The sequence below is a fragment of the Cydia pomonella genome, chromosome 5 (genome assembly GCF_033807575.1).
Source record: "Cydia pomonella isolate Wapato2018A chromosome 5, ilCydPomo1, whole genome shotgun sequence".
NCBI classification, from domain to species: domain Eukaryota; kingdom Metazoa; phylum Arthropoda; class Insecta; order Lepidoptera; family Tortricidae; genus Cydia; species Cydia pomonella.
In genome coordinates, this window is record NC_084707.1 from 23,887,708 (window position 1) to 23,903,267 (window position 15,560).

Genomic DNA, 15,560 nt, shown 5'->3' on the forward strand with positions numbered 1-15,560 from the left:
CATGTATTCGTGTGATGAGCATGGATATTTGTTCCTGAGTCATGGGTGTTTTCTATGTATTTAAGTATTTATAAATATTTATATATTATATATATCGTTGTCTAAGTACACTCAACACAAGCCTTATTGAGCTTACTGTGGGACTTAGTCAATTTGTGTAATAAAGTCCTATAATATTTATTTATTTATCTTACCTACGCAGAACTGATATATCTGAATAACTCTCGACACTAGATGGTACTCCATGCAACCTCACAATTGCGAACTCGTGAAAAAAACATGACGCCCCTAAGAAAAACATCCAAATCAATTACCACTGACGTCATCAATCTGCGAATCGTCGCGTCACGCCTCGCTTGCGTCACTTGGCGTCATCTCGAAGCGTCATCGCGTCATCGAGCGATCGTTCCGTCCCTTGGCAGTATACAGACATATTTGCGTAGATGCCGTATATAGGTACTAAATAAACACTATAATATACCCCCATTGAGGCAGCGAACTGCTTTTGGAGATCAAAATATACACCTAATAGAAGCTTAATGTTTATCACTAATTACGTATTGTAATCTAAATATATTTAAATAGATTGGAATTTTAGAAAGTCGAAGTAGAAGTAAAAACTGGCAATCAGGCTGTAGAAAACATGCCAAATACATTTTTTTCTATTTATGTAGAAACACACAATTTTTGATAAAAAAAAAATTTTTGAATTTTTGTTTTTTTTATAGACGAAAAATAGACATAGGTATAGTTTCATATGTAGAAATAAAATATAAATAGGTCTGTGGCTGTTACAAAAAACAAAAAGACTTAAATCTGTATTTTATATCTACAAATACTTGAAATGTGTAAATCAGTGATTTGATACGTCTGTAGAAAATACGTTAGATATACTTTTTTTTTTTTATACTACGTCGGTGGCAAACATGCATACGGCCTGCCTGATGGTAAGCAGTATCCGTAGCCTATGTACGCCTGCAACTCCAGAGGAGTTACATGCGCGTTGCCGACCCTAACCCACTCCCACCCTCGTTGAGCTCTGGCAACCTTACTCACCGGCAGGAACACAACACTATGAGTAGGGTCTAGTGTTATTTGGCTGCGATTTTCTGTAAGGTGGAGGTACTTCCCCAGTTGGGCTCTGCTCTAGATCTGGAATGACATCCGCTGTGCTGTGCCCTACCACACAGAGCGAGATGACATTCACAATGCCCATACCTCTCTTGTGGACGTAGTTTAAGGACATACCCGGGTCCCGGGTTAGATATACTACACGTTACATATAAGTCGTAGTACAAATAGGTAGAATGACCATTGCGATTAAGTTATGAAAACATTCAATTTCTTTCTATCTACCGACTCGTAACAACGGCCTTTTGTACTTATGGTTTGATATCCTTCGTTTGAAAATAAATCAAAATATTAGTTTTTTATGTTTTTTTTTAACCTATTGGCATTTTTTCTTTCATTACACGACATAAGTCATAAAACGTGTTCATTCAATCAAATTGTTATTATTACATTTTTTTTTTCATTTAAATACATAATTTAGCCTTTATTATAAAACAGAATAACATTATATAGTGTATAGAGTATAATACTAACCATAATTTATAAGTTATATTTTTACTAACAAAAATGACCTCAGTTGATCCTTAAAACAATTAAATTGAAAAATTTGTACATAATTATTATCTATTATCTAACTGGGGAACTACCTCCACCTTACAGAAAACCGCAGCCCAATAACACTAGACCCTACTCATAGTGTTGTGTTCCTGCCGGTGAGTATGGTTGCTCTACGAGGGTGCGGAGTGTTAGGGTCGGCAACGCGCATGTAACTCCTCTAGAGTTGCAGACGTACATAGGCTACGGAGACTGCTTTAGGCGGGTCGTGTGCTTGTTTGCCGTCGACGTAGTGTTGAAAAAAATGTATCGTAAGTTATCCAACGCGAGGGCACAGTGCGTACTCAATTAAAATGTATGTCTGTGTAACAACTCCATTTTGAGTGGAAAATATTTTGTTCCCATTTGTCATTCAGTGCTTTGATAGACTTTAAGAACCTAACGTGGGAAGATTGGACACGTGACCATGGTGACTCACTGTTGTAAGCAGTTTAAGGGTTGAGGGCCAACCAATTTGGCAAATGATGTGAAGTCCTAGTCACTGAAATAGGCTACTTTCCTACTAATCAGATCAGTTTCTTTTTTCGAACTGTCAAAACGAATAGTCAATATAAAACTTAAATGAAAACTGAACTATGACATCAAAGTTAAGTCACTTTCTATAGATCTATCCGATTAATTAACGGCCCGATTCGAAGAATGAGATACGATAACGATAAGTTCTGGTTTAAATAAGTTCTCATTTAGATATCATTTGTATGTCGTATAATTAAGAGAAGCAGCTCGATTCGGTCAACCAATGTCACTTTGACGTTAGAAATATCGTAGATAGATCTTATTGGGATCACAGCGGAATCGAAATAAATGTCAATTTTGACATGTCGTTTAGCTATCGATCTTTTGAAGATCTTTCCAAGATCTTAAACGTGTCTTAATCATTCTTCGAATCGGACCGTAAATATAAATAGTGTCAAAAAATATCTGCTCTCTACGTAATTCTAATAATTATCTTGTGTTTTGTTTCGTCCATGGTGTAAAACAAAGAAACATCCCAATTGAATAATATGTATATTTGTACAACGCAAATTATTATTTTAAATGATTCAATCTTAACTAATCTCTCATAGTTTTGTTAGGCGCCTCTATTTGCATTCTCATTTAGTACTTAGGTTACAATTAACAATGTTGTTTGACTGAAGCAGGACAACTTGCCAATTCCTTTTTCGCATGGTTTGTACAAAATTACCGATAATTCAATACAAAACTTTATTTGGAAATTCTTCCGTACCAAACGCTAGGCATAGTGTTTTGAATAGTTTTGAGCGCGCAATCGTTTGTTCGTTCCGTTAATGGACACACTTGCTCCAATAGTGAATTAGGAAGCAAACATTTGCTCAAAACAAAATGTTTACTCAGAACATTAAGTGAAAACGCAGTTTTAATAGACGCGAGCCAGGAACAGATTTCCATGACCAATCGCCTCCGGGGCGATAAGTCTAGTGGGTAACGGATATGTATTATGAACCCTCGTGGACGTCAGCTGCCGCTCCGTTGGTGGGTTGAAGAATGGCAGCCAAACAAGTAAAAAAAATGTAGTCGTCGCCTCCCGTCGACGGAACAATAGTATTGTGAATTTAAAAAATCGTCAGACGGTTGTATCGTAATGTAGAAAGAACGTCAGCTGGTCGCATGAACATATAAAAAATAAGCGCTTTACTCCTTTATGATAGTTATAACGAAATCATGAAACTTTGCATGTAGCATTCCATCAGGCGTTTTGAATAAACTTACTTACTCCGTGATGAGACTTGCCCTCCGACACAAGACAGCGCCACTTTTCTCGGTCCTGTGTCTCGGGCCAATTGTCGACTCGAAGCTCGCGCAGATCCGCCTCCACCATGTCGCTCCAGCGATACCTAGGGCGTCCGATAGGACGTCCTCCTGCTAGGCGACCCAGGTACGCTCTTTTTACATTTACATTATTACATTTTTGAATAAACGGATTACGCATTATACTTTGCGGACATAAATGGTAAGGCGCGTATCTTTTACATGTTCATGTGACCAGCTGACGGTCTTTCCACCGCGATACAAACGGCTGACTATTTTTTTAATTCATGACAGCATCATTAGTAAGTATCTAAATTCTAAACTATCATCTGACAAAGTATCTGCCGGGAGGCCATGACTGAAGATACATGCTCCTGGCCCGCGGTTATAATCTGCTCAATCCGAAATGAGCCTTTATGTGCGAGTAACCTCGCAGATGTATACAGCAGTGGTGTTGCACTCGAAATCGTTGAGCAGTCCGTCGCGGACTATGGAGCCGCAGAACTCGATCCCGTACGCGTTGTTCGGCTCATTCCGACCCCATGTTGAGAAACCAGCGTCGGTTAGTGTCTCTCCTGTAATATTTAAATAAAAATATACTTAGAAACTGATAAGTACAGCCTAATCACAACTAGGAACAAATCAAACAAAATTTTGAGGAAAAGTGACGCAGCCCTCAAGTGGTGGAGGATGGGATTCGAACCGGCATCTTTTCTATCCGGGCTGAACCCTTGAACCTCTCCCTTAAACCACCTTGCCACTCCTACTCGTACAGCCTAATCATTTAGAAAATATTTTTCTTTGCCGAGGGAAAGGAAAAGGGATACTTTACTGATCTCAGATGAGCAAGGAAAATGATTTGACAGTGAATAAGATTTAGGCTACTGACGTAACCTATCAACGATACAATTAACAAAACGATATATGATAAAACACAACTACATAATCATAAACCGAATTGAATCTACAAGATAACCATTAACCTATTGACAATCTTACCGCCAATCAAGAGAATCAGAATCAAGAGAAAAATACAAAATACTCACCAAAAATTGTCAACCAATCTCCATTCCTTGCGTGTTCATTCCAGTCCCAAAAGCCAATCATGGCAACATGCGGATATTTCACCCGCAACGTGTTCTCAGGGTACTTCGCGAACAACTCCTTTAGGACCTGGGACTCTATAGGACTGTTGATGATAGCGAGATGGGCTCCTTCAGAAAAGCAGGCGGCGGCGGCCTGGTGCCAGGTCCGAGGGATCTTGTGGAACTTGTAGCAGCTGCCGGTGCGTGGCTCCAAGTGGTACTCTGTAATACATAACTGAAATTTGATGGCCTATGTAAGTTGAAGTGATTAACACTAACTAAAATATTATAGTTTATCAAAGTCACAAAAAATCGACATTGACTCCAAAATTAAGAAACCTCATTTTAGACTTTTGTGAACGTGGTCTGTAGCTCTCAAATAAGTTGATGATGAATTCATCTACATCCTATCGTATCCCCACCCTTATCATCATCTCACATCCTATTTTACCGTGTAGCGAAAATTTCGAAGTTCCTTTCTTGAAATTACAAAACTTAATTACCATTGTCCGGTTGCACTGTCCTTATTGACGGTCATCTTCGAGCTATTCTTAGTGCAGAAAAAAGAATACACAGCGTCATAGCTGACGTAAGCTACTTCGCCCGCAGTATCGTCGCGTAGTATTCATCATTCCTCGTTCTGTTGTCGAGTAACGTAAATCTCGAAGTTCATTTGCTTAAAATTCTTAAACCTACCACTGTCCGTAGTGCCACACTTATTAACGGTCATCTTCGAGCTCTTCTTAGTACAAAAGAAAGGATATACATTTGCACAATTAACGTCAGCTACTTCGCTCTCGCCGTTCATGACCAGGCAGTCTTCGTTGTTGTTCGCATTGTTGGGCTCGTTGTCGGCCCAGCGAAGGGAGAGGTTACTTAATGGTATACCTAAAACAGGATTGAAGAATGTGTCTAAATATAAAATTGGCAAATGTTGTTGGCATGTGAATTCTACATATCTATGGGACATGCGCTCGCATCGACGGCCGGACGCAACTGAGGCGCGCGCAGGCGGCGCGCACGTATTTATGCAGCGGTTGGAGCGAGATGGAAGACAGGGCGTGCTACTCTCGCAAGCGACATTCTCTGCGGTAGTCCTGAATTGCTGTATTTTCTACTACCCACTTCATGCAACCGGCGATTGTGAGCGGGATAGAAGATATGTCATCGCACTCTAGAGAGGTGCGATTTACGTCAAAGGGTAGATTAGATTCTGTAGTTCTAAGATACCTATCTTTCTATTTTTTCGTAGGTTTAGGAATAGTATATAAGACGACGATACATTTCAATAAATGTTCATTATTTAACTGACTATACCGCTGTTTACACTTGACTCCTCCTACATGGACCCCCATATTTGGTGACCCCGACGTGATGTACAAGTACGCACAGTTCTTTCTGTCAACAACGAGTCATCGCTAGATATTCTCGCCGCCATGGCCGACAAGATGTTAGAGCACGCCGAGCCAGTCACCGTTGCTGCAGTCACACGAGCCACAGATTTTCAAGCCCCGCAAAGCAGCGAAAACACATTTTTTGAGAAGTTATCCCAGAAGCTCGACAATTTAACAATCGAAATTGCAGCCCTTCGGTCCGGCGGCCGGCAACGCTATCGCCGTCCCTTTCGCTCTCGAAGCCGTTCCCGTTCGAGATCTATGTCGGCGCATGGAACTTCACGCAAGCCCGGTGATCCTGGATGGCTGTGCAGATATCACTTCAGATTCGGAGACAAAGCACGAAGATGTGAATCGCCGTGTAGCAAGAAGACTAGCTCATCGGAAAACTAATGCCTACACCGACTCTGGCGGGCCTCGGTGTACCTCCAGTCAGCAACCGCCTTTGTGTCATCGATCGTAACTCTCGAGAACGTTACCTCGTCGACACTGGCGCCGAAATATCAGTACTATCGTCGCATCACAAGAAGAACCAGTTATCAAGCACCTACAAGCTTTACGCCGCAAACGACACGCCGATTAAGACCTATGGAGAGAAAACAATAACTCTTAACTTGGGGCTACGGCGCGACTACCGTTGGACGTTTATCGTGGCTGCCATCAAGACCTCGATCCTCGGAGCTGATTTCCTTCGGCACTACAAGCTGCTACCTGACCTAGATCAAAAGAAGCTCATCGACAAAACCACTAAACTCCAAGTCAACGCATTAACAGTTCGAAGTACTCAAGAAACCGTCTATTTGATCAGCAGCAATCAAGCCTACTACGAGATTCTCAAACAGTATCCTAATGTACTACGACCAATGTCTTTGAAAACGCCGGCCAAGCATAACGTGCAGCATTTCATCGAGACTACGGGCCCCCCACTCTTCGCCAGGCCACGCCCACTGCCGCCCGACAAATATGCAGCGGCGAAGGCCGAATTCGAACGCTTGATGGAAATGGGCATCTGTCAACCCTCAAACAGCCCCTGGGCAAGTCCGCTGCACGTTGTCAAGAAAAAAGATGGTTCTCTACGTGTCTGCGGCGATTATAGACGTCTGAACGCCGTAACACAACCCGATCGCTATCCTTTACCTCGAATTCAAGATTTTACGTACCAGTTGCACAACAAGAAGATTTTTTCAAAATTAGACCTGAAGATGGCGTATTTTTGGATCCCCATGAACAAAGAAGACGCGCAGAAAACTTCAATAATCACACCGTTCGGGTTGTTCCAGTTTAACTCAATGACGTTCGGGCTCCGCAACTCAAGCCAAACATTCCAACGATTCATGCACGACGTTCTACGAGGCATAGATGGCTGTTTCTGTTACGTCGATGATCTTCTCCTGTCCTCTGAAAATGAAGAAGAACACAAAACACTGCTTCGACAAGTCCTGGAACGCCTAGATAAATACGGCGTAACTCTCAATGTCGATAAATGCGAGTTCGGACGAAGAAAAATCAACTTCCTTGGCTATGAAGTATCACCCGACGGCATCAGTCCCACTCAAGAGCGGATCGAAGCAATATCGAATTACCCAAAGCCGAAGACAGTCTGTGAGCTGAGAAGATTTCTAGGCATGTTAAATTTTTACCGTGACTGCCTACCACATCAAGCGGAACTTCAGTCTCAACTCAACAAGTATCTGCACAACTCCAAGAAAAATGACAAGACTCCTATCGAATGGAACACCGAGTCAGATGAAGCTTTCAAGAAATGCCGCCAAAGCATATTGGAAGCAACTACGCTATCGTATCCAGTTCACGGCGCTCCTCTATGTATCATGAGTGATGCATCAGACCACAGCGTAGGAGGATTGGTCCAACAGAAAGTTGATAATGTTTGGAAACCGCTGGCATTTTTCTCGAAGGCACTGAGTCCGACGCAACGCCGCTACAGTGTGTATGATCGCGAACTCCTAGCGATTTACATGGCTGTAAAGCACTTCAGACGACTTATAGAAGGCAATGACGTCATCGTCTACACGGACCACAGACCACTTACGCACGCACTTACGCGAGCACCGAGCAGCAGCGACACTCCGAGACGCGAGCGCCAACTGCACTTCATTAGCCAATTTTGTTCGAGCATCCAGTATATCCCAGGCGACAAAAACAACATCGCTGACGCCTTATCAAGAATCGAAGAAATACAATGTCCGTCCGCAATAGATTTCGACAAATTAGCCACCGACCAGCGCACCGATGAAGAACTAACAAAATTGAAAACTCAAGAAAATCTGAAGTTCACTGAAGTCACACTACCAGCCATCAATCGACCAATCACGTGTGAGCTCTCAACTGGCACACCGCGACCGTACCTACCTATCGCTTATCGTTATGCGGCCTACAAAGCGCAACACGATATAAGCCACTCAGGTGTACGCGCAACGAGGAGACTTATGGCATCTAAGTTCTTTTGGCCAGCAATGAACAGAGACGTCGCACTTTGGACTCGAGCATGCATTGGATGTCAACGAGCTAAAATACATCGTCACGTGATTCCACCTATCGGAGAGTTCCCGCCATCTCAGCGTTTCGAGCATCTGCATATCGATATCGTGGGACCCCTAAGAATATCAAATGATTATCGATATTGCGTCACAATGATCGACCGCTGCACGAAGTGGCCCGAGGCAATACCAGTACGCGACATAACAGCTGAAGTTGTCGCTAAAGTCCTGTACGAGCACTGGATTACGAGATTTGGATGCCCGCTACGCATCACGTCAGATCAAGGTCGTACCTTCGAGTCAAACCTTTTCAACGCTCTCCTGAAGAAGCTTGGGACCACAAGAATACGTACCACTGCCTACCACCCTCAGGCGAATTCTCAAGTGGAGAGGCTACACCGCACTTTGAAAGCCGCTCTTATGGCAAGGGGCGAAAGTTCAAGATGGTCCGAAGAGCTGCCTACAGTTTTATTTGGATTACGAGCCGCATTACGCAGCGATAACAACCTAAGTCCTGCATTGATGACGTATGGATCCCCACTACGCATGCCAGCTGATTTCTTCGTACCTACAAAGTCGACGATTGAAGATGCAGAGTTTGTACGACGTTTGTCAGAGATAATGTCATCACTTGTTCCTGTAACCCGGACGCACGCCACGCAATGGAGACCTTTCGTGCATAAGGACCTTGCGTCGTGCACTCACGTATTCGTGCGTAATGACACCGTGCGACCCCCGCTCACACCACCATATGATGGCCCGTTCGAAGTCCTCAAACGCTACGACAAGTATTTCAAGATACAAATGCCACAACGAACTACTGTCGTCACTATAGAGCGTCTGAAGCCAGCCTACATCTACAATGAAGACGTCACAAGCGACAGCCAGACTCCTGCATCTAGCCCAAACACTCAGACGTATGTGACGAGATCGGGCAGAGTCACGAAACGTATTCGCTTCGCTTGAGAGGGAGTGCTATGGGACATGCGCTCGCATCGACGGCCGGACGCAACTGAGGCGCGCGCAGGCGGCGCGCACGTATTTATGCAGCGGTTGGAGCGAGATGGAAGACAGGGCGTGCTACTCTCGCAAGCGACATTCTCTGCGGTAGTCCTGAATTGCTGTATTTTCTACTACCCACTTCATGCAACCGGCGATTGTGAGCGGGATAGAAGATATGTCATCGCACTCTAGAGAGGTGCGATTTACGTCAAAGGGTAGATTAGATTCTGTAGTTCTAAGATACCTATCTTTCTATTTTTTTGTAGGTTTAGGAATAGTATATAAGACGACGATACATTTCAATAAATGTTCATTATTTAACTGACTATACCGCTGTTTACACTTGACTCCTCCTACATGGACCCCCATTAACCTCTGCAATATGACTAAGAGAGTCTTCTCTTAGTCATATTGCAGAGGGGTTAGTTAAGTCTTTAACAGCTGGGATTTTAGAAACACTAGGGCTAGGTTTCCTAGTATTTATTATTTTTAGCTGGCAAAAATTTGGTATAGGTATTTAAATCGGTATGCAGGGTGAATCCGCTGTGATTAATCTGCATAATAATTATATCATCAGTAATGTAGGTAAAGAAATTGACAAAAACTTTACACTAATTACGTACTCATTAAAAATACACACATCGAACAAAACAAAATAGAAATCAAGTTGAGAAGATGACCCATTGGTAGTTAGTTAGTTAGTGCTTCTGGGCATTTTCCGCAACTCGACAACCATTGTGCCTATTTTGCGTGAAACGAGGTAGCGCTACTCTAACCACCCCAGCTCCTCCACGAAGCCTAGCAAAGTTTTCAGGCTGCTAATTGCCTCTCCTAGTGTGCACGGATTCCCTAGGTATTTGTTCCTGTATACTTCTACCTGTTTGCAGTCTAGGAGAATATGTTTTGTTGTTTCTTCTTCTTCCATGCACGCTCTGCACATGGGGCTGTCTGTTTTACCCATATTGTGTAGGTGTTTGTTAAGTGTGTTATGTCCTGTAATTAATCCTACTATTTTACGTAGTTGGTGTCGAGGTGTTTTCAGTAGTATTTTGGTGAGTTTGTGGTTCAGTTCCGGTAGAAAATCCTTGGTCTGCCTGCATGTGTCCATTTCATTCCAGTATTTATTGTGCAGTTGTCTGTGATGTAGGTCTAGCTGGTTGTGTATATAGGATATTGGTAGGGGTATGATGGGCTCGGGTCCATATGCCGTCGTTTCTGAGCCTTTCCTGGCCAGTTCGTCCGCTGCATCGTTTCCTCTTGATCCACTATGCCCCTTTATCCATTGAATTGTTACTTTGTTGCCTTCTTTGCTCACTTCCGTGAGGCTTCGATGACATTCGAGTATGAGCTCTGAGTTAATTTTGTCACTGCATAGCGCTTGTAGTACTGATTTACTGTCTGACAGTATTAGTATATTTTCGTGTTTCACCTGTCGTCTTGTTATAGCATTGCAAGCTTCTATTATTCCCACACATTCAGCTTGGAATACCGTGTTATGTTCTCCCAGGGGTTTTGAGATGTGTATGTTCAGGTCTTCCGAGAAGACACCACATCCTGTCCCTTCAAATGTTTTTGAGCCGTCTGTGAATATTCTTAGGTTTGTTTGGTCTAGTCCTTCTTTAGGATCCATTGACCCATTGATATGACCCATTGGTAATGTATATACGTATGTATATGTATGTAGGATGGAGTCCAAAATTAAACCAACTTTAACTAATAACACTTTTCTTTATTTTTTTCACCATTTAGCAACAGTTCACAATCCGCCATAGCTCTCATCTCCCCTCTCTCTCTTTACACTCCCTCTCCTGGTCGCACGCTACTAATTGCGTTCAGGAATAATGATTGTTACAATTGAGATCCTACAGTTATATAATGTATAATGTGATGATGATGATGTCCTCCCAGACGTATCCGTCGACGGCGACAATATCCGTACAAAGTGACCCGTTTTCATGGCGTTTGGGTGTATTAAGTTACATAAAATACATATAGAAATGGGTATTTCACTCGCCACAGTTTGGCGAAGCTGTAGTATTTTTGCGCAGGTATATTTTGTTTATTTAATGTGGTGTACCTCTAAAAGACATCATCATCATCATCATTTTTATTAAATAACAATAACATTGTGTATGAAAAATTTAAATCTAGGCACATGCATACAAATAATATATCAAAATTATCATATCATATCATCATAGAAATAAATATTAACACTAATTCAAATAAATCGCCCCGCTCAAGTAGCCCAAAATAAAAAAAAGACATGAATTAGTAATAAAAAAAAATCAATAAAAATAAAAAAATACAAGAAAAAAAATCTAAAAATGTCAACAAATAAAAAGAATCATTAATTAAATAATATCATTTAAAAATTTAAAAAAAAATTTTTTTGGAACGTTAAAAGAAGAAAACTAATTATAAATTTAGAGAAAAATGACACCTAGTAAAAAAGTAAAACTAATAAAATAATATAATTAAAAATTTTAAAATGTCAGTTACATGTTGGTATTAAGCAAAAAAAATTAAAAAATTAAATTATAATTATAAAGCTGTTAGTTGATAGGGTTAAATATTTTGGTCATATGCTCACCAGTGACTCGAGCGATGACCCGGATTTGGAAAGGGCGAGGAGAGCGATGGCTGTACGGAACAATATGATCGCCCGCAGATTCGCACGCTATAGTAACGAAGTCAAATTGATAGTTTTCAAGGCCTACTGTCAGACGTTCTAGACGTGTAGTCTGTTGGTGTGATTTACACAGAGAGCCTACAACGCCATTCGCGTGCAATACAACAAGAATGTTGTTGAGGCTGCCGAGACATTGCAGTGCATCCCGTATGTTTGCAGTGGCGTGCACAGATGACTTTTTCGCCAGCAGGCGAAAAAGAGTTTTTTTTTTTTTAATTTATTAAAGTTCCAATTAGTTTTACGAAAATTCGCAGAGTTCCATGTTTACTTACTGCTAAAGTCATGAATGGCTTAATTACAGCAAGGGTTCGGACTTATTAAACTAATATAACAAAGCAAATATATGTTTACAAAATATAGTATTTGATATGAAATAATTTTTAACTTTTTTAATTGATTTAGAGTTAGATAGGTAATCTTGTATGTGTTTCGGAGGGCTATTTATTATTTTCGTAAGTATGAAATTATTAGTTCTCGTTCCGTAGACATTATTATATGATGGTAGTATGAAACTAGGTGCATTAGGGATACTTCTTAATCTGTTGTTTCTGTGATATTCATTTAATTTATCTATGTGTAGGTGTTCTTCTTTAAGAATGGACAAATTGGATCACTGCTGAATCGTAGCAACAACGAGAGCGTTGGCGGAGCGCCTCGACTCTCCTCTTACTTGCTATTGGGTTGAAGTGGTGATTGGCAGGGCCAAGTAGAGTAGATTGTTTGCCTTGCGCGCCCCTGTCAACATATTACATACTTTTTTTCTTTTATTTTTGTATTGTTCAATTAACATAGTTATTAAGATACTCTGTGACTAACAATAACAAGCTTTGGATCATCTTGGTCTGAAATAAATGATTTTATTATTTTATTATTATTATTATAAGTAGACAGTAACCTACCGTCTATAGTCATAAAGTGACCACTGGCAACGACGGCTTGTATCCCGGTGAACACCTGCCTCATGGTCAGCTGGTCCGCCATCATGGCAATGCAATGGCAATCATTGCTTTGGTTAAAGCACTGCTTGTAGATGAAGCTAGAACGCCACCTGAGATAAAGAATTTTGAAATCTGTGACAGTCTTATGTCCCCTAGGTAAGACAGACAGCGTCCACAGTGCCGTCAATTCGGATGCCACTGAGCGCCGCCAGGATTGTTTGGACGACATATTCCTCTCTCGCCTTGCGGGGTCCATTCCAGGCCTTGCCTAGGGATGTGGTCGCCGGGATCCCTTCTAAGAGTGCACGAGTGTGGCCGATCCATGGGTGAGGACATGGATCCCTCCACGTCTCGCATCCATATAACAGCACGGTTTTAAGAGTTATTAAATACCTCTAAGTAATACTTATGAAAGCTGGTTACTTTATGATTTTGGCTAAGTATATTAACGAGAATAGGAAGGTAAGAGAATCCAGGAATCTAACTGCTGCAGTAATGCTGGAGTTATTTAAATCCAAACGGTACCTTTATTATGAGATGGTTACCGCCTATTCTCAGCTGGAAATACACGATATGTATACCTTAAAGATAGCATCGTAAGCGAGCTTTTTTATATACTACGTCGAGGGCAAATAAGCATACGGCCCGCCTGATGGTAAGCAGTCTCCGTAGTCTATGTACGCCTGCAACTCCAGAGAGACATGCGCGTTGCCAACCCTAACACTCCGCAACTCCGCACCCTCGTTGAGCTCTAGCAACCGTACTTACCGGCAGGAACACAACACTATGAGTAGGGTCTAGTGCTATTTAGCTGCGGTTTTCTGTAAGGTGGAGGTACTTCCCCAGTTGAGCTCTGCTCTAGATCTGGAGTGACATCCGCTGTGCTGTGCCCTACCACACAAAGTCAGATAACATTCACAGTGCCCATAGCTCGCTTTTGGACGTAGTTTAAGGACATTCTCGGGTCCAAGGATATGCCCGGATCGAACCGGAGCTTCTTTTCAATCAGTTAGCACCATGTGCCGGCGCAGCCAGGCGTCGTCTTCCTGCATGTACTCGTAGCCCATGATCGTATTGAAATGGACCCACGCTCTATTTCATAACTTTTGTATCGTGTTTCCTGCTTAGTATCTTATAGTGAGATGGTTCGCGCCTTCCCAAAGTAATACCTTCAAGATGACATCGTAAGCGGGCGTCTTGCCAATCAGCCGGCACGATGTGCAGGCGCAGCCATGCATCTGCTTCTTGCACGTACTCGTAGCCCATGATCGTGCCGGCAGCGTGCTTGCCTGTGAATTTATTTTTATAGTGGTCAACCTTTAGTGGACAGACGGACGGACGGACGGACAGCGGAGTCTCAGTAAGAGGGTCCCGTTTGACCCTTTGGGTACGGAACCCAACAAATGGCATTAGTTATGACAACCACACTTTATTTATGTTACATCAAGTAACTTAAAGCCAAAATTAACAGACTGCATCCAAGATGCAAGTGTTGCAAGTTGGATCAAGACATAAAACAGTCACTGTGCACATGCTAATTTCAAAACTGTTGTGAAGGAAAAACTTATTTCGCGAACATACTACAAAATAGGCGATTATATCATAGATCCCTATCCATCCCTATTTTAGGCAATGATAACGTCTTGCATTAACAATATAGCGGATCCATTTGTTTGACATAATTATTAAAAGTCATAATGTAATGATATAATATGATGTAGTCATATTTCTGAAACCGTTAAGTTTTCAGGATTTTCGTATGGTTATCCTAGAGATAGGTTAGGTTAGGTTTGTTTCATGCCAATCCTGAAAAGTTACGCGTGTCTGAAAAAAACCAAATTATGACTAACGAAAATGCGGACAAACAATACATTATGACTTAAAACTATATGGGAAACAATAGAGACCCGCAATCTATAAATAGTATTTTTTTATTTAATGCATGTTAGTTATAGGATGTAGAGATCGCTTTTTAGCGATAAGACCGCCTTTTGTTTACCTCTTCTTTATGTGTTGTATTATTTATACTGTTTCTGTATTGAGGTGCGCAATAAAGAGTATTTGTATTGTATTGTATTGTATGTTTTGAAATTGGGATACCCTCTTACAATTTAGGAGGGATTTAAATCTTCTGGGTCTGAGGTGTAGGGTTAGAGCCGGCGTAGCTTTATTTGACGTTCATAAGCGCATTGTAATATGCCTACATGGAAAATAAACTATTTCATTTACTTCTTTCCATTTGCTTAAACAAAAAATAATAATTGAAGTATACTTACTCGTCAAAACAGTTAAATACAGGAACAGAAGTTGAGACACATTAAACATTATTCAATATTGAATATCAAAAATGCTTCGTATTTCGTAACTTGTTAACAAACTGTTTTGTTCAATTGCCGTCTGTTTGTGTGAACAAAATGTTACGTTCTATAAATTGTAATGTTCTTACTCCGTTCAGAACATACACAAGTACATTCTAACGCCATCTATGACTAATT

General features: G+C 41.4%; 1 protein-coding gene and 1 long non-coding RNA gene across 2 annotated transcripts; both read right to left on the reverse strand.

Annotated features, from left to right (window-relative positions):
- Nucleotides 1-2,681: 2,681 nt before the first annotated feature.
- Nucleotides 2,682-13,108, reverse strand: LOC133518242 (hemolymph lipopolysaccharide-binding protein-like). The gene is made up of 4 exons (XM_061851873.1): nucleotides 13,027-13,108; nucleotides 5,238-5,429; nucleotides 4,503-4,763; nucleotides 2,682-4,031 (listed from the first exon to the last, which is right to left on the reverse strand). Exons 1-4 carry the CDS (start codon nucleotides 13,106-13,108, stop codon nucleotides 3,871-3,873), a joined length of 696 nt encoding a protein of 231 aa, XP_061707857.1. The 3' UTR covers nucleotides 2,682-3,870.
- Nucleotides 13,109-13,120: 12 nt separating this feature from the next.
- On the reverse strand, nucleotides 13,121-15,526 carry LOC133518129 (uncharacterized). The gene is made up of 3 exons (XR_009799446.1): nucleotides 15,342-15,526; nucleotides 14,235-14,354; nucleotides 13,121-13,175 (listed from the first exon to the last, which is right to left on the reverse strand). It is a non-coding gene; the product is annotated as an uncharacterized LOC133518129 (long non-coding RNA).
- Between the last annotated feature and the right edge of the window lie 34 nt (nucleotides 15,527-15,560).